General features: G+C 53.5%; 1 protein-coding gene across 3 annotated transcripts; it reads right to left on the bottom strand.

Annotated features, from left to right (window-relative positions):
• Nucleotides 1–145: 145 nt before the first annotated feature.
• On the bottom strand, nt 146–23,285 carry SPINT2 (serine peptidase inhibitor, Kunitz type 2). 3 transcript variants are annotated; one of them, XM_014848667.3, is made up of 7 exons: nt 22,696–23,285; nt 6,950–7,120; nt 4,184–4,243; nt 2,869–2,922; nt 2,181–2,342; nt 1,828–1,866; nt 146–739 (listed from the first exon to the last, which is right to left on the bottom strand). In XM_014848667.3, exons 1-7 carry the CDS (start codon nt 22,799–22,801, stop codon nt 576–578), a joined length of 756 nt encoding a protein of 251 aa, XP_014704153.1. In that variant the 5' UTR covers nt 22,802–23,285; the 3' UTR covers nt 146–575. The 3 variants fall into 3 exon arrangements, with proteins under 3 accessions (XP_014704153.1, XP_070354719.1, XP_014704154.1); XM_070498618.1 differs by lacking the exon at nt 22,696–23,285 and adding an exon at nt 18,571–18,869; XM_014848668.3 differs by lacking the exon at nt 2,869–2,922 and having other exon boundaries at nt 22,696–23,274.
• Nucleotides 23,286–23,999: the final 714 nt, after the last annotated feature.

Genomic DNA, 23,999 nt, shown 5'->3' with positions numbered 1-23,999 from the left:
GAGGTATGTTGGCCAAAAATATCTGAGAGCCGCTATTTTTTTAAGGAGTCCGTTTCTAGAATGGGACATCTCACGTAGGGCCCTGTGACAATTTCGGTACAGTTTAAATGAGCAGTTCCATAAAGAAAGGAGGCACATGCTGAAATTTATTTTGAAAGGGAAGGCCCCTTTTATTGAATTTGTATATTTTACTCTCTTGCTTTCAGAATCCTAATAAAAAAACCTTTTATTTCTGCTTACTTAAAAAAACCCCCAAATCAAACAAACAAAGGAAACTATTAAAATACCACTTCTGTGATGGGAAAGGAGGCAACAGGATTCAACAGAAGCGAAGGAACTACACCTGGAGCGAAGAAAGAAACTGAGGAGGCAACGCCCCTGGGGGCCGCCCTGCGGTGGAGGGCGCCTCCGGAAGAGGGTCTCCAGCGCAGACCGCCCGGGCGCGGGCAGCAGCCCTCTCACCCTCCGGAGAAGGAGCGGACAGCAGCCCGGCACTCACACAGACACCAATCCCGTATTCTAAAAGCGCATGCGCATCCTGCTGTCGCCCTCTCGGGGTCCTGAGGGCGGGGCGCTCACAGGACGTAGACGTTCTTCACCAGGTGCTCCTTGTCGTCCCCGGAGCTCCACACGGAGCGGAGGGTGCGCTCCTGGCTCCTCCCTGCCACCCTGATCAGGCAGACCACCGAGGCTCCCAGCAGGAGGATCAGGACCATCAGGAAGAGCCCTGCCAGCACCACTGCGGAGGAGAGAGGCTCAGAACCTGCGGACTGGGAGGGAGGGCCGCCCGGGGCACACCAAGGACACGTGGGCTCAGGGGGGTGTCCCCCAACCTGGGAGGGTCTGGACACCTGACACCGTGCCCCAGGGAAGTCACCAAGGAGAGTCCCTGCAGCCCTGAGCAGCAGGTTCCTGAAAAAGAAGGCGCCGTGGCACGTGCACAAGCGCAGTGACTATCTGGGCCCCTTCTCAAAGGAAAGGTCCCACTGCAACTCTGCATTCCCTGCCCCCGCTCCTGCGTGTGCCCCACCCTCGGGAGCCACAGAGAAGGACATAGCCCCACAGGTGGCTGGGGGAGGCGAGGGTATACCCGGAGCAGTGCCCAGGTAATGTAACAGGGGGGCGTTAACTGCAGTCCCACAGGTCGGTTAAGACGCTTTTTTCTAGGTGGGGCTCCACCTAAGGAACGTGGCCTCCTGTGGCCGCCACCCAGCTCCCTTCGCGGCTTGGCTGCAGAATCAGACAGGGCCGATTCCCTCCCCACTCCCAACCCTGCAGACCGGGCCTGCTCCTGCCCAGGCCTGGCCAACAGGTTCCAGCTTCACTCCTCTGGCACAGAGCAGGCACGCAGACCAGCTCTGCGTTCCTTAACAGGGCAGCAGGCGGAAAGAGGCCCAACCAGCACGGCAGGTCCTTTGTGCAAACACTGCCCTGGGTGACTCAGGCTCAGAACCAGAAACAAAGGGGAGAGCAGGCCCCGCCTCCTTGTCAGACCAGACTGGTGGGGAAAAGAGCACTGACCTGGCCACGCTCCACTCACACACGGCAAGGGCTCTCCTTCCTGTCACCCATGACCAACCCTGTACACCCCAGGGCAGCAGAGTTCCCTCCGAAGCTGGAGTCAGACTCGGGCCTGCCTGGGCCCAGCCCCCACTACTGCACTGTGCGGTGGGACAAACGGCCCCCACGTGTTCCGTTCTCGTGCAGAAACACGACTTTCTACCAGGGAGTTGTTTCTAGTGAAGGGTGAGGGATCCACAACAACACAAGCCTGCCAATACCGCTGAGCCCAGCCAAGGAGGCCAGGGGAGGGCAGAGGCCACCTACCTTTAGTGCTGTGGGGCAGAGCAGGGTACAGCTGCTTGCCTGGAAGAGAAGACAACCCTGAGAGGTCAGCTCACAGTCCTCCTGCCCTGGGAGCTGCCACCCGAGGATGCCCACAGCCCTGGGCCTTCGTGAAGGGCTCTTTCTGAGGGCTTTGAGGCCTTGACACCCTGGGGGCGGGGGTCCTAAGACACGTCTGCCAACACCGGGCCAAAGCCCAAGCGTGCCCCACTAGGAGTCAGAGCAGGCTGCAGTGCAAACGCTGGCATGTGGCAGGCCTCAGTTTTAGGGAGGGGTGGACAGGGGAAGGGCTGACCGCCCCCACCGCCGCTCGGACAGGAGGCTGGCCCACTCACGGAAACAGCGGTTCATGCACTCCTCCTCGGAGAGGTAGCTGTTCTTATTGCCCCGGCAGCCTCCGTAGACGAAGCTGTCACAGGCGTTCTTCTCGGCATTGAAGTACCAGCGCGGGAAGGACGCACGGCAAGGCCCCGTGACCGCCTTGGCAGTACAGTATTCTGGGAGCGAGAAGGCCCAAGGAGGACAGTCAGCAGGGCCCAGGGAAGGGAACGGAGCCGGAACGCTCCTGAGCAGTCACATGGAGGCCAGCCAACGAAGAAGCCCTCTCTGCTACAGAGACCTGTGCGTCACAGACGCAGCCGGCGGCCCATCTGACGCCCACCTCCATGTTCCTAGGTACCTTCACCTTCACAGCCAGACTGGGTTGCTATGCTGATTCCTCTATGCCAGCCACTGTTCATGCGCACTAACTCGGTCTCTAAGATCTGTCCCAGGCCCCTTACTTTGTCCTCGGGGAATCTGGGGCAGAGCTGTGGTCACCTGCCACCACACCACCTCTCTAAAGCAGGGCTTCCCGGCATGCTGTGGCACATGCTGCTTCCTGCCGCCCTGGGGCATCCTCGGAGTTCTCCCACCCAGGAAAGGTCAGGACGCCCTTAGTGGAAATCATCAACTGTGTCTCAGTTCCCAACTAAGAAAGAAAACACGCTTTGCCCATATATAAATATTTTTTAAATGTTATACCTTCATAGTCGAAAGTATCACTGAAGGGGTCATCAGAATCCTGCCTTCTGGGAACTAAAACACAAACATCTGTGTCAGGAAGGCTGGGATGGACACAGGACACGAGGCCTGGCTGGGGCTGAGTGTGAAGGGGACCACTGAGGGAGCGTGGACACTGTGGCACCTGCAAGGGAGGGAGTGGAGCCCCCTCCATGGGCAGCTTCGCTCTGTCACCTCCCAGCCCAAATGGGCTCTACAGCACACGCAGAACGGATGCTGGATGGGGAGGCTCACCTGCCGCCACCACTGGGGTTACTATGGAAACGGATTCCAGCCACAATTCCTGGGGTGATGGGGAAGACAGTCCTGTTTACTCTGACACAGTGAGAAATTTTCTCCCAAAACAGGTGGAAACCAGAGTTATCATGCCAGTGCCCCAGGGGTCGGGATGACCTGGGAGAGGACAGCTCAGGAATAAACAGTGAACCCAGGCAAAGCAATGGCCAGGACAGTCACAGGACTCCCGGCCTAGCATAACTGAAAAGTGACTCTAGCCTAACTCTCGGCACTCTGCGAGTCAGCCAACCACTGAACTAACAAATGCTCTCTCTCATGTGAGCACCAACGTCGGGGCCAGAGGACCAGAGCCAAGACTGCAGCCAGCGCGTGTCCACTGGCCAACTGGGGGGCCGTCCTCAAATGGGGCGGCAGGGGGGATCCCTCCCTCCAGGGCAGATCTCATCCAGCTGAGCCCACTGCCTACTTCAGGAAAGGTGGGCTGGACTGGCTAGTGTGTCTGGACCACTCACCCCAGGCTCCCAGTGCAGAGTCCTTAAGCATAAAGGAGGCATGGGGCAGCTGCTGTCAGCACTACAAAGCAAGCTAACAGAAAGCTCGAGATCAGGGACTGAAGCGGGAATGGAGGCGGGGGCGGCAGAGGACAGAGGGCTCAGCACAGGGAGGGAAGTGGCAAGGACACCTGAGAGCACAGGAGACAGAACAGGCAGGGAGGGGCGGGGCGGAGCCGTGAAGACAGCACAGCAGACAAGGGGCAGCCCAGAGGAGGAGGAGAGGAGCAGAGGCCTGAGCCACAAGTGGCAGTGACCACCATAACCTCCTGTCCCCAGCTGAGGCCAGCCAGGAAGCCCTGCAGAGTCCCCCGGCCCTGTGTCGCCGGACAAGGTGAGCTCCCAGCGTAAAGAGGCAGAGCCCGTGTGCCAATCCCGGGCATAGCGAAGCAGGAGGTGGGAGCCCCTGTACAATCCCAGATTACAAAGGTCCTCTCCCAGCTACCCACTCGGACGGCCCTCAGTCCATCTGGGGCTTAAGAACCTACCACTTGGGACAGAGGACTCCACTCCAGTCCCGCTGGCAGCCGAGTCATCAGTGGTGTTCTCTACAAGAGGACACACAAACAACGCCGTGAGGAAGGGCACCTGCGAGACTGCCGGGGACAACACAAGCTTTGGGCCTGTGCAGTCACGGGCCTTCGCCTCTCCCAGTGACTCCGATTTCTGCTTTATGTGGGCCCTTCGATGCGCATGTGGGACCACAAGCCTACCGGAGCTGGGAAATAAGGAACCAAGATTGCCCTTGGGGGTTAAACTTTAAGATCAACTCGCTGTGAATCAGAGCAAAGACGTGTGAAGTGACTTTAAAAAGACAGAATGGGTTCCATGGCCAAATAACCTGTTTAACTGCATTAACCGACTGGATGAGTTAAAAAGCTAAGGGGGTGCACAGTGGTGTGAATGCACCTGATGCCACTAAACTGCACCATTTTTTCTTTTGCTGAGGAAGATTGGCCCTGAGCTAACATCTGTTGCCAATCTTCCTCTCTCTTTGTTTTTTCTCCCCAAAGCCCCAGTACATAGTTGTGTATTCTAGTTGTAGGTCCTTCTAGTTCTGCTGTGTGGGACGCCACCTCAGCATGGCTTGATGAGCAGTGCTAGGTCCACGCCCAGGATCCAAACTGGCGAACCCTGAGCCGCCAAAGCAGAGTGTGCATACTTGACCACTCAGCCACAGGTACCTTTAAAAATGGCTAAAATGGTAAACTTTGTTATGTATATTCTCTCTCTCCCTGTCTCCCTCTCTCTCACACACACACCCACACACACACAGCCTTAAGGCGTGGGGTGGAGAGGCCGGCCAGTTAAGGAAGAACAAGAACAAAGGGAGCGTTGGCAGGGTCCAGGGAGGGAACCCGCCTGGCTGCCTGCCTCCCTGCCAGTCTCAGCAGCCCCTGTGGAGGGCGCGGGCTGGCCTGACCTGAGGCCACTACCCAGCCACATCCCAAAGCAGCTCCCTGCCTGCCTCCTCCTCAGAAAGCACCGCAGGAGTCTGGCCGAGAGGCTTGCCTACGTGGCCCGAGGATGCAGCATCGGGGCCCAAGCGTCTGGTCCCCGGGGCGGATCTGGCTCTCATTATAAATTCATAAACTGGCACTCTCATTATCATTTGGCTTCCCACAGAGCTGGCCTGCCTGGGAGAGAATATGCTGGCAAGACCCCGGTGACTAGCTGCTCTGGCAGTGCCAGCTCTCCTCACAGACTCCGGCGAGGGCGCCTCGAGAGAGACACAGTGGAGCCAGACTCGCGTTCCAACAAATGGGTCTCTGAGCCCTTAACAGCACGGCCAGACGCTGGACCACCTCTAGGGAGACAGCGGTCTGCCTTCTCCCAGCAAAACCATCACCCACGGCCCCTTGTAGCGACACCCTGTCTTAATGCACACTGTCCACTGCTTGTGTTCTTACAACTTCGACTTTCTTCCTGAGAAAATAAGGAGTAACAGGACGACCAGGTACATTTGCTACAGGCAACTCTTGATTGGGAAAGGACAGAAAATACAAAAAAATTTCTCCTTACTTCCTCCCCCGACACTGGATCATAGCTGTCAATGGAAAAGCATAATAAATGGTATTTTCCTTAGTTGCCACCTGGTAAGGTTGCCAGTTGTCCCCGCAAAGGTGCAGGACTCACCTGTATGATCCAAACACTTGTTGAGCGCCCCTGGGCACCGGCCACACTAAGACCCACAGAACGTTCCTCGAGGTGCTCACACTGTTGGGCTTGTGTGCTCGGGCCGTATGTTTTCAACCTCACATCGCAGCCAAAGCCACTGTTGTTTCCCCCTCTTTACAGGCCACTTTAATAAGCCTGTCTGATTTCTGACTGCTGAGATCACAGCTGGTGAGTGAGGAGACGTGAAAACCCAACACGGGCACGGGGCTGTCTCCAGGCCGGGGCTCACAGGCTGGCAGTGCGCAGTGAGCACTGGGGCACCAGTACCTCCTGACACAGCACCACAATCCAGAGTCCTAACGTGGATGCCACGCTGGCAAGGAAGGCTGCAACGAGCCACACGACAATGTTAGGGAGATCGCCAGTGAAAATCTTTAACAGACGGTCTGGCTGGCCAAATCCCTGGGTCTCTGAACACTCAGGAGGGAAGGATCAGGCCCCAGAGGGCCCAAGTCTCAGTGCCACCAGACCTCAAGAAGTCGTCCCAGCTCAGTTCAGAGCCAGTGCATGCTGCTGTGGGCCTTCAGGTTTTTGTTTAGATGGTGAGGCTCTCGGTCAACATCCTCTTGATCCCACAGAAGCCCTTTCAGGTGAGGGCTGGGAGGACGGATCCCAGGAAGTATGTGCTAGTTTCACTTGACTCATAACTTGGCTGGGTGAGCTCTTCAAGCCATTTGTCCTGGAGGTAAAAATAACCCGAATGCCTAGGGAGCAAAGGGGGGCAGCCTGTCCGCGTGGACCTGGAGGGCTCTGCTCCAGAAGGGGAAGGCCACTTCCTCCTATGCCGGGTCTGCTGTGGGACACGCACTCAGAAGCAGGAGAAAGGAAGTCGGAGAGAAGATGCAGTCACAACCCCACCCAGGGCCCCCGTCTGCGGCCTACTCGCCCCTTTCTGGGAAGACGAGGGACGGTAACACTGTGAAACCACCGTGGGCGACCTGCACGTGTGCCTGTTTCTTCTGCTTTTTAAAACATCCCCCAGGTTCAGCCATGAAGAACGAGGGAAGAGCAAAAAGGCATTCACATCCCAGTCAATACACTGTCTCGAAATAAAATTCCCCCCAGCACCGTCTCACCCGTGACGCCGGCACACTTCTCCAGACATTCCTCCTTGGTCAGGTAATTATTCTTATTCCCATTGCAGCCTCCATACACAAACTGCTGGCAGGATCTGTCAGTGACATTGTACCACCACCTAGGGAAGGCGGCCCGGCATCTTCCCACGGCCTTCAAAACGCGGCAAAACTCTAAAACACAAAGCAGAGACCAGTCAGTCTGGCAGAGCAATCCCGGCAACGAGGGACACGCGTGGACAGGTAAGGGAAGGCCGGGCGTTCAGAGCCCCAAAGCCTGAGGTTCCAGCACAGCCCTCCTGTGGGCTGCTCTGCAGTGTCCCCATCAGGCCCACTGAGTGACTCCTTCCTTGTATAGGGGGGAAACACGTCATCTAACACCACCGATGCCAACCCACCCGACTAAACCGTGTTCCAGCTGCATGCTGATCTTGTCCGGCCCCCATTATCAAAGATCCACACATCCAGTATAGAAAGTAAGACCTTCAAAGCCAAAAACGCAGACTTCAGTCAGGGTCTTTCTGGCTGTGCACCCCGTCAGCCCGGGCCAAGGGGAGCGTAGCTGGAAAGGCCAGAGCTGGTGGCGTGTGGCAGGAGCAGTGCTTCAACTGGAGCTCTCAGCACCCCTCGCCAGGACCCTCCTTCACCCCCCGTCCACCCTCTGCTGGGGCAGGCCACTTTCCACTCACTGAGCACAGGAGCCGCAGAAAGAAGCTCCCTAAGCCTGGTCCCCCTCTGCCCGGCGCCGTAGCGGTTCCCACCTGAGCACACTGAGACGGGCCTGGGCTTCCAGGAGCCCTAAAATCTGGCCCTACTCCAGAACACGGGGCGCAAAGCAACAGGATAAAATTCTAGCCAGATACGTCTGCCTGCAAAAGGCCTAGAAATCTGCGCGCTTTCTTAAAAAGGGAGCAAGAAGCCAGCGCTGGAAGACTCACCCGCACTAAGCGAGACTCCCCGGGAGGACAGAAGGACTGACAGCAGCTCAACGAGGGCGTAACCAGGCCACACGCCTCGACGTCTGCCCTGTACCACCCCAGTGCCCCTCCTGGCCCTCAGCACGAGTCCACATCTCCTGACACCCAGCCATCACCCACCTCTGCCCTCTGGCATCAGGGCATCCAGCCTGCGTGGGCCCAGCACAGGGGGCTCCACACACACCTCAAATAAAAGCACCCCAGGGCCCTACACTTGGTCACACGCTGCCATTTACTGCTCTCTAGTTGTTTTCGCATCTGTCAGGTTGACTTCACCAACCAGGGGATGACTCGTGAAAGCACAGGGGTCAAGATTTGTGCTTCTCTAGGGTCTCCCAAAATACGTCACAGGGATGGGCATGAAACCAAACGCTTCACAAAACATCAATCTCTGGACAAAAAAGATCGGTACTGTGTGAAACAAACACACGCACCCCAGGGAACTTCCGCACAGCAATAAATACAGGTGACCAGTACAGCAGAAAAAGCGTATTCTAAATCAGAAATTCTCTGTTAATTTGAGAGCAACCGTCGATTAAACCGCCTGTTACAAAGCACCTTATCTGGACACCTCATATGAATGGAATCATACAGTATGTCCAGAAAAGGCAAGTCGACAGAGACAGGAAGTAGATCAGGGGTTGCCGGGGGCTGGGCGCGGGGTGGGGTGCAACTGAAAATGGGCACAAGGATCTTTTGGACATGATGGAAATGTTCTAAAATTCGATTGTGGGGATGGTTGTACAACTCTGTAAATGTACCAAAAATCACTGGACTGCATGCTTAAAACAAGTGATTTTATGGTATATGAATGATTCTTTTTAATAAAACAGTTAAAAAATAACCGGGGCATCCTTTGTCCCTAACACATCAACCAGAACCAGCTGGGTGTGCACCTGGAGCAGGGACTTTGGACGATGTGCCAAAGGTCAAAAATGTCCACAGTCGGGGCCAGCCTGGTGGCACAGCAGTTAAGTTCGCACATTCCATTTCAGCGGCCCAGGGTTTGCCGGTTCGGATCCCGGGTGCAGACATGGCACCATTTGGCACGCCATGCTGTGGTAGGCGTCCCACGTATAAAGTAGAGGAAGATGGGCATGGATGTTAGCTCAGGGCCAGTCTTCCTCAAAAAAAAAATATATATATATATCCACAGTCAACACCCCGAGGGAGGCACTCACACTCTAAGTGGGTGAACTGGATCTCAGTTAAAACAAAAACCTGAGAGAGGACCCAGCGAAGGTCACGGCAGCCAGGCAGGAAGGACTAAACACCACGGCAGAGAATTCGACAGGGTGACCTAGTATAAAGGGTGGGAATTCGGGGGCTTTTCATGAGCAAGGGTGCCAGACACACACTCTGCAGCAGGTGTGGAAGCTGAGGGTGTGTTTATCCAGGGATGGAAGGCAGTGCCTTGGGGAAGTCAGTGCTGCTGGGGATCTGGCCCTCATCTCTGCAGGCTGGGACCCGCACTCCAGGTGCCCTCACACCGACAAGACACAGGCCTGCTGATCCTCACTAATGAGGCGCACAAGGGGACACTAAGAAAGTACCTGTCAAGCAGGCTGGATGTGTACAGTAACCAGCACAGCACTTCAGAGAGCAAGCTGAAGTGTAGCAGGTCGTGTGGAGTCAGACAAGGGACGTCTACTGCAGGATTCCCAGGGACGTCCCCTCCGGGGGGACCTTGCAGGCAGACCAGAGGCACACAGCAGACAAGTGGGGACAGCTCACCAGTCAGTAGAGCGCGGCCCAGGTCTGCCTCCGGGACGCTCCCTTTCCTGACAGGAACGTCCTTCCGGTGGATGTGCTAGTCCCTTCATTACTAATCTGTTCTCTCAGCCAGATGCTCACATCTGCTCTCACTTGTCACAACTGATTTCACAGTGGAAGCTTGAGAAAGCAGCCTCATTTCCAGCTTCCTTGAGGGGGAGGAGGGGAGTGGGGGACAACTTTACTTTTGTCCCAGGGGAATTTAGAAATGTTTCTTTATTAAGAGAAAACTTGGACAAAAACCACAGTATGTCTGGAAAGACAGAATGTTGACAATTGGTGAAGCTGAGTGATGGTTCATAAAACTGTTTTCATGACTTTGTGTCCATTTGAAAATTCCTATAATAAAAAGAGAAAAAAAGGCAACTTCCTTTTCCCTCAAATTTGATTAGAGTAAAATGCAGAGAGCCCTCAGTCACAGAGTAACCGGCCGAAGCTACGTTCAACAAAGCGAAGTCTAAGCACCCCTCACAGCGCCAAGGTCCTTCATAAACGCGGAAGCCCGGCGACTGGAGGGGTCTCATTCTGTCACGTGTCACGTGCGTTTACTAACTCAATTGCCTTTAAGCCTCAATGATACAAAGCTTTACTCTCTGGACGGGAGAGACACGAACTCCGAACTCATGGAAAAGAATCTTATCTTGCGTCTGTCTGCTTGTCATTTCAAAGGCACAGTGTTCCCTCAGGGAATCCGGGCCAGAGGCTCTTCACCTCTGCCTCAAACAGCAGCAGGCCATTTCCTTTCCTTGTTTTCCAAAAAGCTTGTACAGAAAGACAGACAGAAATAGAAATACTTCAGCATGTACAGGGGCTTCCATGACTTACCATCTTCCTTAAAAAAACCTAAAAAACAATTAAAGTACTATACTTTGGTAGATCCAGATTACAATCAAATGAACCCAAATGCAGCGCACTATTCATGCATTATTCATTCCTCAACTGACTCCCCATTTACGGCCTGCCCCAGGCATTACGGCAGGCACATTCTGGGCCCTGTGCCTAATGTCCCAATAAAACTGTGAACCATGGAGAACACGGCCCACCCGCCCATGCCTGAGGACCCCGAGCCTGGGGCTGGGAAGCTGACCAAGAGCAGAGCTGGGACCTGCGCTCACACAGGCCTCAGCAGAGAGCACTAACGTACGGACCCCTCAGCCCGAGAGAAAGAGAAAGTCGCTGTAGTAACAGGCAGTGGGAAAAACAAGAAACTCAAGTTGCCTAAAAGCCAAAACATTCCTGAGGGCCTCTATCGGCAAGGCCAGGCCACTGTTTTCAGTCACACTCAACTGACAGGGTCACAAACAGCCCATACCAAGACAGGGTCACGCACAGCCCACACCAAGACAGGGTCACGGACAGCCCATACCAAAGGAACCAGTCAAGGCTGGGGGGAATGTGGTTGGACACATCTTCAGGAAATTACTCCTTAATGAACAATTCTATTATTATTAAGAGATGATGAAATGACATTAGTCTTATAACAGTGCTGGGAAACAATCCTGAAAAATACGTCTCAAGTCCTATTTGTATGCTCATAAACGCTAGTGCAAAATTAAATACTATTCTATATGTTTTCAAAGCACAGAGTAAGAAAAACAGGGAAAAGCTGAAAGGAACCAAATTTGGATACACTCACTTCAGAATATGCCAAAATGGCATTTCCGCCTTGTAGAAACAGTAATGCTCCTTTGGAAAAGCACCCACAAACGGTTAAAATCCCACACTCTCTGAAATATCAGCCTAATTACAAACCCCGGCAGGCATTTTGAACATCAGCTATTACAAAATTGCCAAACAGACTGGTCTTTGTCATGGAAAACAGGTTTCTCTGGTCTTGAAGTCACCAGAGCTTCGACCAAGACAAGCAGCAATGGCTCAGACAACTTCACCACGTGCAGTCGGCTGGACTCATCTGCTGTCACCTTCTAACAAGGACTTCACGGGAACTTCAGCCCCCCAGGCACTACAATTTAACTTAACTTCACAGGCTGAAGAAGATGGTGCATAATCATTCTTCACAAAGGCACAGTGGCCCCCGCAGCCTGGTGGTTAAGTTCAGCACGCTCCACTTTGGCGGCTGGGTTTGCTTTGCCGGTGCAGACCTACACCGCTCTGTTAGCGGCCATGCTGTGCTGGTGGCCCGCATACTAAAAAATAGAGAAAGACTGGCATGGATGTCAGTTTGGGGCAAATCTTCCTCAGCAAAAACAACACAAAATAAAAAAATGTGCAACTGCATCGGTGCCTACGCTGAGAAAGAAGTTTACTTTAATAAAAGATTTCAAATATCCTGAAAAGAACAGAAAATACCATAACACTGGTGTATCCACTTCTCAGCTTTATCAAATTCTAACGTTTTGAAGGACTAAACATTACCGATAGAACTGAAACCCTTTGTACATCCCTCACTTCAAGCCCACCTTCTCTCCCCCCCGAATTAACCACCACCATGAACTTGGTGTTTGCTTTTCTTCATGTTTTATACCCATTCAGAGTAAGTCTACTTTTAAAACAAGCAAAAGTAACTCTCCTAGGGTTCTACTCCTTGGTACACACGTCACCCCACGGTGCTACGAACTGACGAACGCTGACTTCACGCCCACCGCACGCACAGTAAGAAAGCCCCAGATGGCCCCACCAGCCTGCAGCCTCCTGTGAACTGCTCCTCCTCCTCCCACCATCGTTTTCTCTAGAGCGACGGTCAGGAAACGTTTTTTATGATGGGCCAAATGGTAAACATGAGGAGGACTGACTTGCTTTGCACTTGAGTGTGGAATCATGCAAAACAACAGGAAAAATTACCACTGGTCTATGACCTCTAAAATTTTTTGTCAAAACATTAAAAACTGTGGGTTGTAAATGTATAGAATAATGAAAAACACAGTGAAACAAATATTTGTGTAGTACACTCTAAGTTAAAACATTAGAAACTTAAGAATTAAAGTGTTTAAATTTCTTCGTAAAATAAATCGCCAAGAGCCGTTTGGACAGTGCTGCGGCCTTCGGTCACACTCCTACCCACGGAGCCGGCCCCCGTCAGCTCCCCCGGCGGACCGTGCTCCCTCTCTGCAGGGCTGCAGCCGCTTCCGACATTTATCCTTTGCCCTCTCCACGTCATCAAACTGCTCTGGGAGCTGCTTAACCTCGCGCAGAGGTGTCTGCCAGTGACGCTTCCTCCGGGACATCATCCTTTTTGTCACAACCACTGTCCTCATTCCTGTGGGTAAGGGCACCCTCACTGAGCTCCCCGGCTGCACGTCCAGGCTCTCAGACAGAAGTGTGTCACCTTCCCCACAGGCAGCTGCTGCTTCTATCACTCTACTTAGGCGCGAATGGAGCCTGACCTTCAGCGTTACCACTGTTCCTCTTGTTACTTCTACCGATTAATGAGTTTTGTACACGGTCGCCCATGTTTATCACTGGGAAAGAAGGAGAGGCTTTGCTGTGTATGAACTGAACCACAGGCGTGCAGGGAGCCATCAGCCCGCGTAGTTGACACGGGGACCTGTGACTGGAGCACCAGGAGCTGAAACCTGTCCTCCTGCGTACTCAGTTAATATACTGTGGTAATCGAAATTTGAGCCCTGCAGTTGGGCCACTGAAATTACTTAATGAAACTGTGGTAACTGAAACTCGTGCATATCAAAAGCCACACAAGCTAGGACTGCCTTTATTTCAAGCTTCATGGGTCACACAGTTCATGTGTCATTGCAGCATGACAGCAGCCTTAGACAATATGTAAGTGAATGACCATGGCTGTCATTCCAATAAACTGTATTTATAAACACTAAAATTTTACTTCACATAATTTTTACATGTCTTGAAATATTCTTTTGATTTTTTTCAACCATTAAAAAATGCAGACAGCTGCCCTGGTGGCCTAATGGTTAAGTTCGGCGTGCTGGGCTTTGGCGGGTTCGGTTCCTGGGTGTAGACTGGTGGCCATGCTGTGGTGGAGACCCACATACAAAATAGAGGAGGACTGGCACAGATGTTAGCTCAGGGCCAATCCTCCTCAGCAAAAAAAATAAATAATGTAGAAACCATGCTTAGCTCTTAGGCCATAAGCAGCAGTGCCCCGAGCTGCAGTTTGCCAGAAGCTTCTTCAGTGTTTATAAAAACACCCTGCTCAGATTTTCCACCCTCTTGTCAGGACTTGGCGAGTCTGATAAGTGTGGTCAGAAGCTATCATACACACTCTGAGAGTGCACATTTCTTACAACAACACTGATCATGCATTCCTCAGGTCTATCCTTTGCCAAAAACGCTGTGGCACATCCTTCCATCACTAAAAACAGCTCTATGCTTTTCATTATAGCCACTTGGAATTCTAAGGATAATGCCTAAAAAGGGAAATTATTTACTATAATAACCCTCACATTTGAAAACCATATTTTACACAAAAAAATAGATATAGTTCATCCCTCAGTATCCGAAAGCAAAGAAAGTAATGAAGAGTCATTTACTTCAAGAGTTTCAAAGAACAGGGGCAACTATCAGTCCATCCACAACGGGCCTGGTGCCCAGCCCTACAGGAGCTGGCCGTCCAGCACCAGGCAGCTCATTTGTGCTGGGTCAGTAACCCGTGAGACGGCCACAGAGCGGAACACTCAGAGCTGGTAAACACAGGCAAGCGTGTGCTGGTCCAGAAAAACGTCTAAGACTAAGAGGGGAAAAAAGCGAAAGAATGGCTTCTACGATTGCTTTTTTAAACTTTTAATTTAGACGCATGCATGAATCTACCTTCAGGGAAAGGGACTAAAGGAGGGAGAGGCTTTTCCACAGGTTTTCTTTTCCATCCGCGTCTTTTAGTTCAGTTGGAGTATTCTCGTCTTGTGAATGTGTTGCTTTGTTTTTTTTTAAGGCTCAGGAGTGGTTTTATCTGGATAATGGATTATGATCCCTTTTTTTGGCTTAAATTTTACACTTAAAAATTTAAAACTACATGGTAAATAAAACTGAATGTACTAAATTCCCAATGGGCAGCACTAAGCAACCAGGGTTTGGTGAATAGCTATTATATGTAAACAGGGTGGCCATATAATTTATCCTCCGGATCACGACACTTTTCAGAATGAAGGGAGGTGTTCTTAATAGTTACCCTGGGACATACAGGGGTGTAAATTGGAACCCTCCAAGGTAAACCGGCTGAGTAGCCATCCTACAGAGAAGACAGTGACTGGGGATGTGGTCCTGCCCCACCGGCTCACAATTAAGTCAGAGCCGCAAGTCTTGCTTAGATAGAAGAACACAAAGTAAAATATTACAATCACACCCTAAACTCAAAGGGTTTGTAAGCCTCACAACGTACAAAGGGAACGACCAAAGGCTCTGGTATAGGGAGGGGAGTGACACCATAAGGAAGTCGTTCGGCAAAAGTGTGTAGGACAGACTGGAGAAGAGCCTGTAGGAAGCCGTCTGGTAAAGCGCCCACGCGCAGAAATCCCAGACTGCCCGGTTCCCTGACCTCCCTGAGCTACTTCCTCATTCGTAACACAGGAACCACAATACATGTAACAAACATGTACGACACTCTCAATAAAGCCGGAAAATGTATAAACCCCCAAATTTTTTAATTCAGCAAGCCCCATATTCACGGATTTAGGCCCGGTTAATTTTAAAAAATGCAGATTTTAGAGTCTTAGAGTATCTAAATCAAAGACTCCTCGGAGACTTAGGAAGACAAGGCAAAGCTCTGATTATGGACCCACCATATCTGTGACACAGTCTATCTCGTCTTGGCCGTCCCCGCTCACTGCTGTTCCTACCCTAACACAGAGCTCCTAAAACCCTTGTGATTTCCTGAGTGCTAGGAGCATCTTTTGTTCTATTTCGTCTTTGACCCAGGTTCCTGACAAAAGTTTCTAAGACCCTAGGAATCCCTGGAGTGATAAGATTGTCTTTTGTGTGCGAATGAGATGACTGGTGGCTGGGGGACCCCTAGACAGCTTCAGGATGGGGGCTGGTTGTCAGAAAGACCAAGGCAAGTTTAGAGAACTGAAACTTCCAGCCCCACCCCAACCCCCAGGGAGGGGCGAAGGGTGGAGGGTGAGTTAATAATCAATCATGCCTCCATAAAAATCCCTAACTAAGGGCTTAGGAGAGCTTCTAGGTTGGTGAACACATCCATATGCCAGAAGGGTGGCTCACCCCAAACTCCACGAAGACAGAAGCTCCTGTGCTGGGGGACCCTTCCAGACCTCGCCCTAAATCTTTACCTGGCTGTTCACCTGTATTCTTTATAATAAAGCAGTAAACATGTTTTCCCTGAGTTTTGCGAGTCATTCTAGCAAATTACTGAACCCCAGGAGGGGGTCATGGGAACCCTCAATTGATGGTAGGTTGGTAAGAAGAAGAGGTGACAACCTGGGATGTTCAACTGGCACCTGAAGGGCGAGGGGCAGTCTTGCGGGCCTGGGCCGTTAACCTGTGGGGCCTGCGCTCACTTCCGCAGTTCGTGTCAGAACTGAGTTACACTGGAGGACACCCAGTTCATGTCACTGAGGAGGGATGCAGGAAAACCCACCCCCGTGGGGTCCGAAGTATTCTGGAGTAACGAGAGTCTCCCCTCTCAAATCCCTTTAGGTCAGGGGAGGTGTGAGGCCAAGATCGTTGGCGAGAGGTATCCTGAGGCCACTCTAAGTCTCACTGAGTCCAAGCTGACCCGAAGGCCCATCTCTGTGCAGAGGCGGGTCCTAACGTCGGCTCCGAGGGGAGGATTTCTTGGACACAGAAGAGTGTTGTGAAGATTAAAGGAGTTTTTAATTCAACTACGAGCACTTCAAATGTTTGGCACAAAGCTTTGAAGAAATAGTAGACATTACATTTTACGAAGACCAGACAAACACAGAGAGAATGGGAATGAAGAGAAAGAGATGGATGACACATTTCAGCAGAAAGTCCAACTGAAAGTGGTGACTGACAGGATACAGGGATACGGACAACCAGAAGTACAACCTCTGAGTCAGAGCCGATCAAACCAACTCAACCTCTGTCTCTCTGCTGTGCCCCCACTTGCCATGCCCTGAGTGACAGGATTCCTTTAATCTTCACCCAGCATGGGACAATAGATCAAAGTCCGGCAACGCTGCACCATCACGAGCCTGAGCTCAGACACAGAGCCCGAGGGCGGGGCTGGAGAGAGGGAGAAGAGCCAGGCCTTGGTCACCCACTTGCACTTCTGGACCTTTAAGTGCCTTTTCCCCAAGGAATCAGAGGATCTTCAAAATTCTGTGTGAGTGAAGAGGTACGAAGACCAGGAGGTACTCAAGGCTGTTTTAACTCTATCGCGCCAAATTCCAAAGGAGACATTTATTTTATAATCAGCCTTATTTCACGGTGATGGAAAAATCTACCTACTTCAGCTCGCTGGCTCGGTTCTACATACCTGAGCGCTTCTGTTTCCAGCACAGACAGCTACCAGCTACCCATCTCCTCTAGGTTCAGCTGCCTGGAAGTTGTCATTATTAGGACAAGCAATTCAGAAAATTTAAAATCACCCCGAGGTATTTATGGGAAAAGAACATTTACAATGACAAATCCAACTTAAATTATAAAGCTCGTAAAATCTTGGTGTTTTAGATATAAAATCTTGGCATTTTAGATATAAAATATTTAGAAATAAAAGTTTACATTTCATAAACGATCAGCACAAGGCAAACCAGCGCTCCTACACACTGTCACTTCATATTCCTCACTCCAGCAGGATTGTAAATTCCACCCTCACCTCAACCATAGCTGGAATTACAGCGGCCCATCCGAGTAACGTGGAAGGAGCAAGCCGTTGCGGAGCCTCTCCCCACGCTGCTGCCAGTGCGCACTCCCGGGCTAACCTTTCCTGAAGCAAGGACTGTTCTCAGAAATTCTTCTGAGGAAAGCCAAGGGTCCTCTCCCTAGAGCCCGTCTCTTAACATTTGTTTCATTATCACTGCTCTAAGGAGCCTTTTTAGACACGTTTTTCCTAGTCACCCATCACATTTCAATACCACAGACATACTGAATATCTATCTAGGTAGAGTAGCACTTTGAAAGGTCACTAACTATTGTAATATCTAATATTTTGTCACCCCCCCGAACATGCCCTAGACTCTACATGACAGACCCTGGGACACACACGGACACAACAGCACATATAAACTGAGGCACTTCCAGTTAAGGGCCTTCTGAAGCCGTGGACCCAGGACCCCTCATTGAGATCCACCTCAGATGCTTGTGTATAAAACAGCGAAACTCTCACCCTCACTTCCAGAACCCTCTCCAATAGTGAAAATGACGGGAGATACACCTCAAAGTCACTCAAGTCCGAAGCTCTGGGCCTCAGCATCCATGCTCCCGCATTCCTTCACAGGGAGCTTCCAAAAACGTCTTGTCACAAACAACAGGCGCAGAGGCCTCTGTGGCCAGGCCCGTACAAAGGCATCCACAACCCCTACTCCAATGCCTCCGGGCACCGGTGAGCGATGCATTAGTCATGTGAGCAGCGGGCCCCCAAGGCCTCCTGGGGTTAGTGACGTCACAGGCTACCTCACCCTTAGCTGGCCTCCCCTGTTGGCCGCAGGCCATGCACACACAGGCTTGGCTGCCTGGCCAACCACCTGCAGACAAGCCCACGTGCAGATGACTGCGATGGGGAACCTGCGAGCCTGGTGGGACTCGTGAAAGAGGAGAGCCTGCCCTCTCTACCACACGAGGAGCTCTCGAGTGCTGGCCAGGGCAAAGGCAGTTTCCAGAGGAAAGCGGCCACTCTCTCAGTGCACCTAAAAAAGCGCCCCCCGTTCTTTAGGGGCTGTCACCACTGGAGCCTCAAAAGGCCCCACTGTCAGTACACCACACCTTACCTTACTTTTTAGCGTACCCACCACCAGACAGACTCACTGTTCATTTATGTGCCGTTCCATCCTCCTCCCAGTGCAATGCAACAGCACGGAGTGGGGCTCTCCGGTTCTGTTCAGTGCCCTATTTCCAGGGCCTCACACTGTGCCTGGCACTTGGCAGGTGCTCAGTAAACACGCACTGACTGAGTCAATGAGCAGCCGTTTCAGACTGTCCTGGGACCCACGGCCTTGCTGCAAGCACAACAAGCGCCTCCTCTGGGGGGAAAGGACTCCTGCAGCCACTCCTCTGGAGCAGCCCCGCTGACCACCAACACCAGTGCATTTGGGCGCTTATCTATCAGGGACTTCTGACCACCCACGATCCAGGGAGTGAGGAGAAGACAAGGGAACGTGACTAAAAACATGCTTATTGGAGACTGGCTGGAAAGTTCAGCCTTCTGGTCAAAGCTCTGGGGAAACTGTAACTAACCCGAGAGGTCAATGGAAACTGAAGGTCACTTGAAAGTGCGGTGGAGACTCTCAAATGAACACTGCCACACTCGTCTCCAGTGGAAATTCCCAAGAACAATCCACAAAGGACTGTGAGCCAAGTAACCATTAACACAAGCTCTGCTGCCCGCGGCGGCAGAAAGGCAGCAGGAACTACACTTAACTGACCACTGCCCAAAGGCACTTTCGAGGCTCTGTTCTGTGGAGGCATACATTATCTGCCCTTGTATTGATCAAAACTCTGGATTTGAGGGCCCTCCAAATACCAGGACTTATCATCTGGGGAAGAGAGACAATCATGCCCATCTGTGGCCACCTGATAAGGGGTTTTCCCTCCCTAACAGCAGCGTCACACAAACACACCCTCTCTGCCCTGGACAACGGACACAGCACTGCTGTGTGTGATGCACCTCCTGCTCCTAAGTGGAGCAGATTCTTAAGGTGGGGGGGTCACAACCCAAACGCTTACAGATACAGTGGGCAGGCCCAGTGAAGAAACACAGACTGAGGGACAGAAGTCTATGTCCTGTTCCCAAGGAGCACTCAGCACCAGCTTAGGGCCGCTGGGTGGGAACACTGGCCTGGTGCCACCAGATCTTCAGTTTTCAGATGAAGCCAAAAGCTAGATTTTTCCATAAAAAATTCCCAGTTCTGGCAACTGCACAAGTCACTTAAAGCCTGTTTGAAGCCTCCTGGGAATGGCCGGTTTATAATCGGCGTGCCTTCCATCGAAGACTGGAACTCTCCCTGAACGCCAGACACACGTGGAGCAAAACCAGTGGTCCCGCTCCCCAAAAGAGCTGGATCAGGATACTCTTCGCCGAGTTTCCAGGTGTCCACTGTGTCCCATGCCGCCCCCCCACCCCCACCTGCCCTCTCCCAGCCAGCGCCTCACCAACACTGTCAGTCCTGAGACCACCTGATGCTCCTATCACCACGAGAAGCCCCAGAGTCCTGAGTTACCCCTCATCCCCGTACATCCTGCTTTGTCACCAGCTCCCGTCCCCCAACTCCTGGGGCTTCTCCTCCTGATGACCCATCTTAAGTAAAATCTCATTTCCTCAATCTCTTCTCTGAACATTCCTGTCACTTTCTTACTCTAATGGAACCCGCTCTCCCCCGAGATATGCCTTCTTTTGTGCCCTTCCAAGAGGGAAGGTCTCCTTGCTCCTCAGCGGTGCTTCCAGACCATCCTCCCTCCACCCCCTCAAAAGCCCCCAGCTCCAAATCTCTCCATCAGAGTGGATCCAAGCCCCTGGTGCATCCCCTGCTGACTCAGATGCCTATTCCTCACTTCTCCACGACTGTAGCTCCTGGCTCACGAGCACTGCCGCTGCTCCTACCATCAACCTTTCCATATCCTCGGACCATCCTGGCCTCTTGGTTCCTAGGCCTTCTCTCCTCCAGTGATCCTGTCCTCCCCCAGGTCCTCCCTCCCATGGTCACGCCTAGACTTCGTCTCAAGAACTGCAGCCTCTTCAGGACCTCAGTTTCATGAACATCACTCACGGCTCATCATATCCTTTCCTTCTAGATCATTCCTCCAAAATCCAACAATCCATTAGCCCTACCACCTTTCCACGACCCCTCAGCCCCCTCATGTCTTCACACAGATTAAATTCCTTGCTCAGCCATTACAACCACCCTCTTACACACATTCACTACACACTCCCCCCCGCCCCGACTCTTCTGGCAGGACCTGTGCAACTGCAAGTGGCGAGAGAAACATCTCACTCTTTGCAGATGACCTTCCTTCCTGAGAAGGCTAGGCATCAACGTGACCAGAAGAGAGAAGGGGAAAAAATCAAAACTACCTCCTGCCTCCAATTGAGCTGTGGAAAGCTTTTGAACAAACAACTTCAGATAAGTGAGGGCATTAGTTCACCCAGCCAGGCAGGAGTACTTCTGAAAGGTCAGCAGGTCGAACTGGCTGCAGCGGCTGGGGAGGCCACTGGGAAGGGAGAGGGCTCTGCGGCCAACCTGGCTTCGTCACAACTATTGTGTGACCTTAGGCCAGATCTGTGACTTCACTACCGCCCCTGGTTGTCTCAAGGATTAAATAACACATCGGAGCTCAGAGTAAGCAACAGATGTTAGCCCCAAAGTCAGTTCTGATGAAGTCCCAGGCCAGGTACCTGGAAGGTACATCCTAACATAATTACTTCATCTAACAGAGTCCTGAAGGGCTGACAAATTCCAGTTCAGACTGCAAGGATGACCAACAGCTGCAAGCCTAATTCCTGGTCCTCTAGCGCTGGGCCTCTGCCCACTGGCCCTCGACATCCCCATTAACTCATTTTTCCCTCTCTGCCTCGGGCATAGGCAAATGAAGTTTTCAAAAGTCACCACAGACAATGACTTGGTGCATACACATCCTGCTTTCTTTCCACCCAAAATGCTGGCCTATAAAACGACCTGGCGTCCAACTCACGTCCTCCTCCAACCCCCACCCCACCCCTGCTCCAGCCATGCCACCTCTCTGTCTTTTCCTTGGAATATCACCACGCTTGTTCCAGCCTCAAGGCCTTTGCACTCCATCACCTCTAACTGGACACTCGTCCCCGAGGTCTGTGCGTGGCTGCCACCTCCTCATTCTCCAGGTTAGAGCTCCGAGGTCGCCCTCCTCAGAGAGACATCCCCTGACCACCTGAGCTGAAGCACCCCCCCCTCGCCTTACATCCGTCTACCTGTTGTGTACTTCGCCCTGTCCTTTTCCTTCTGAGTAATTTAATACTGCGGTGAGCGCTCCTGATGTAAACGTTTACTCATGTCTGTCTCTCCCACTAGAACATAAGCTCTCTAAGTGCAGGGACCCGGCCTGTCTGAGTCACAGCTGTTATCACCGGGGCCAGCACCGTCCCTGACACAGAGCAGGGCCTCAATCGCTTCTGCTGAATCAATAAATTCTTCTTTCAAGAGACTTCTTTCCCAAGCCCGCTTGTGCTTGTCTGAAGCCCTTAAGGTTGTACCACTCGTTCAAGAAGACTTTGCAGGCCAAACCTCCCTGGAATGTAGAGGTTTAAACCCGGCTTACGCCCCACCAACCTCTAGGGACCAGTTCACGCAACCCCAGCGCAGCCCCCCCAGTGCCAACGCTCTCCTTACACAAGGCGCCACACCCCTGCAGCGGGGCAGTTTCTCCCCTGCAGCACCTGCTTTCCTTCTCCTTCCTTTGGTCTGAGAAACGCCTTCCTTCCTGGAGGCCCTCTACTGCAACTGACCCAAAAGGTTTCTCGGGGAGCTCTGGTCCCGTACCCAAAGAGGGGGCGGTGGGGGCTGTTTCTCCGCGGCTAAAACTGCCACCAGGTTACCTGATCCCCAATCCAACTCCCACCCCCTCGGGCCTGGCCTCCCTGGGCTTTCCCGGGCCCTGGAACGTTCAGCTGCCAGGAAGAGGATGGTCTGCCGCCTCTCACCCCTTCCTGCCACAGGAAGGGCCACTGTCGTTCCGCCTCGGTCACCAGCCCTAGTCCCCGCCCTCACCCACAGGAAACTTTCCCAGCCCGGGCTCCTCCGCCCGTTCTCACTCCCAAGGGCTCCCAAACCTCGTCTCAAGGCTCAGGCACCCCCGCCGACCCTCCCCGCTCGGCCCCTGCCCCTAACGCCCCGCCTCCGGGCCCCCGGCCCCACACCCTCCCGGGAGACCCGCCCGGGCCACACAGCTGGCGTCCCTCACCGTGGACGCCCTGTTCTCCGTCGGCCGCGTCAGCCCCGAGGACTAGCAGCGAGGCCAGCAGCGCGAGCAGCGCCCGGCACCACCCGGGTCCGCACAGCGGCGCCATGACCGGCTCCACCCGCCGCCCAGGCAGGCGAGGCCTCGAGCCGCGGGCCGTTGGGGGTCTCGCGAGCAGGTGCGGGAAGACCCCTGCCGCGCACGCGCACTGGAGCGCCTCGTGCTCCCGTGCGGGCGCTCCCGTGCGGGCGCTCCCGGAGGGTCTGCGAGGTGCCGCGCAGCCGCTCAGGTCGAAGTCGCCGGGAAGACCCTGTCGCGGACCGGCGGGGTGCGGACACGCGGCCTCTCCGCCCGCGATGCGTCAGTCCGCCCCTCGCTTGCCCCCTGCGACACTCGGCGACTGTCCCACCGTGCAGGCCCCGCCACACCTCCACACGCGCGGTGGGTGCTGGCGCCAATGGCGGCCGCCTCGAAGCAGCTCCCTCAGGTGGCAGCCGCGGAGGGGCGGGACGCACCTGGCGGGGCGGGGCGGCAGGGCGCATGCGCAGAGAGCAGGCACCTGGGCGGCCGCGCCCCTCCCTCGGCGCACCTGGGCCCGCCCCCGGCGCGGGGAGGGACGGGGCCTGCAGTGGCCCCGCCCCTGTGGGAACCTTGCCCTGGGAGGCGCGCGCCCCATGCGCGTGGGGCTCCTGCAGCCCTCGCCCCTGTGGTCGGCGTCCGGGTCCCTGCGCTCTGGGCTGGGCCTCGGGCTGGGAGGATAGGGCGCAGACACGCTCTCCCTGGAAACCTGTGGGGTGTTGCCCACCGCTTCAGCCTTCCTTTGAGGGGAGGGTGTTGGTTCCTTCCTAAATGCAGCGTTTGCTGAGCTCCTACTCGGGGCATTGCTGGAAACCCAGCGGCGACCACGCCAGACTGGTCCCTGCGTCACGAGGCAGGAACAGCCCAGGGTGGTGATGACGGAAGCATAGGGCAGAGTGGTTAGGGATGTGATGCGGGAAGCACAGCCTGAGTGACCACAGGCTGGGGTGGTGGAAGGGCAGGGCATGATGGGAGCCCCATTCAGCGTGAGAGAGGGTCAGGGAGGTGTTCCAGAGGAGGTGATCGGCCCCTGAATGAACAGCAAGCCCAGGCCCTGCCTCCGAGGTTGCCAGTCCTGAGACGAAGAAAATGCTTCACTAGGCAGGGATAGGTGTTGGCTGTGATGGGGAAGCACAGGCAGAGTAATCAGCCTGAAAGGAGGGAAGCCCAGAGGAGACACCTAACCCAGAGTAGGTGGGCTTCTTTTTTTTAATTTTTTTTGCTAAGGA

The sequence above is a fragment of the Equus asinus genome, chromosome 26 (genome assembly GCF_041296235.1).
Source record: "Equus asinus isolate D_3611 breed Donkey chromosome 26, EquAss-T2T_v2, whole genome shotgun sequence".
Classification (NCBI taxonomy): domain Eukaryota; kingdom Metazoa; phylum Chordata; class Mammalia; order Perissodactyla; family Equidae; genus Equus; species Equus asinus.
The sequence above is the reverse complement of the archived record's forward strand: the minus strand, read 5'-3'. Positions and strand labels throughout refer to the sequence as shown.

Bases quoted from the DNA above. Each gene is read 5' to 3' on its own strand.
- SPINT2 (XM_014848667.3), bottom strand. From the start codon at position 22,801: ATGGCGCCGCTGTGCGGACCCGGGTGGTGCCGGGCGCTGCTCGCGCTG. The intron at 4,244-6,949 runs GTGAGACGGTGC...GTCCTCTTGTAG, and splicing joins GAAGTGTGCCGGCGTCACGG to AGAACACCACTGATGACTCG. The intron at 1,867-2,180 runs GTGAGTGGGCCA...CTTCTCTTCCAG, and splicing joins GTGCATGAACCGCTGTTTCC to GCAAGCAGCTGTACCCTGCT.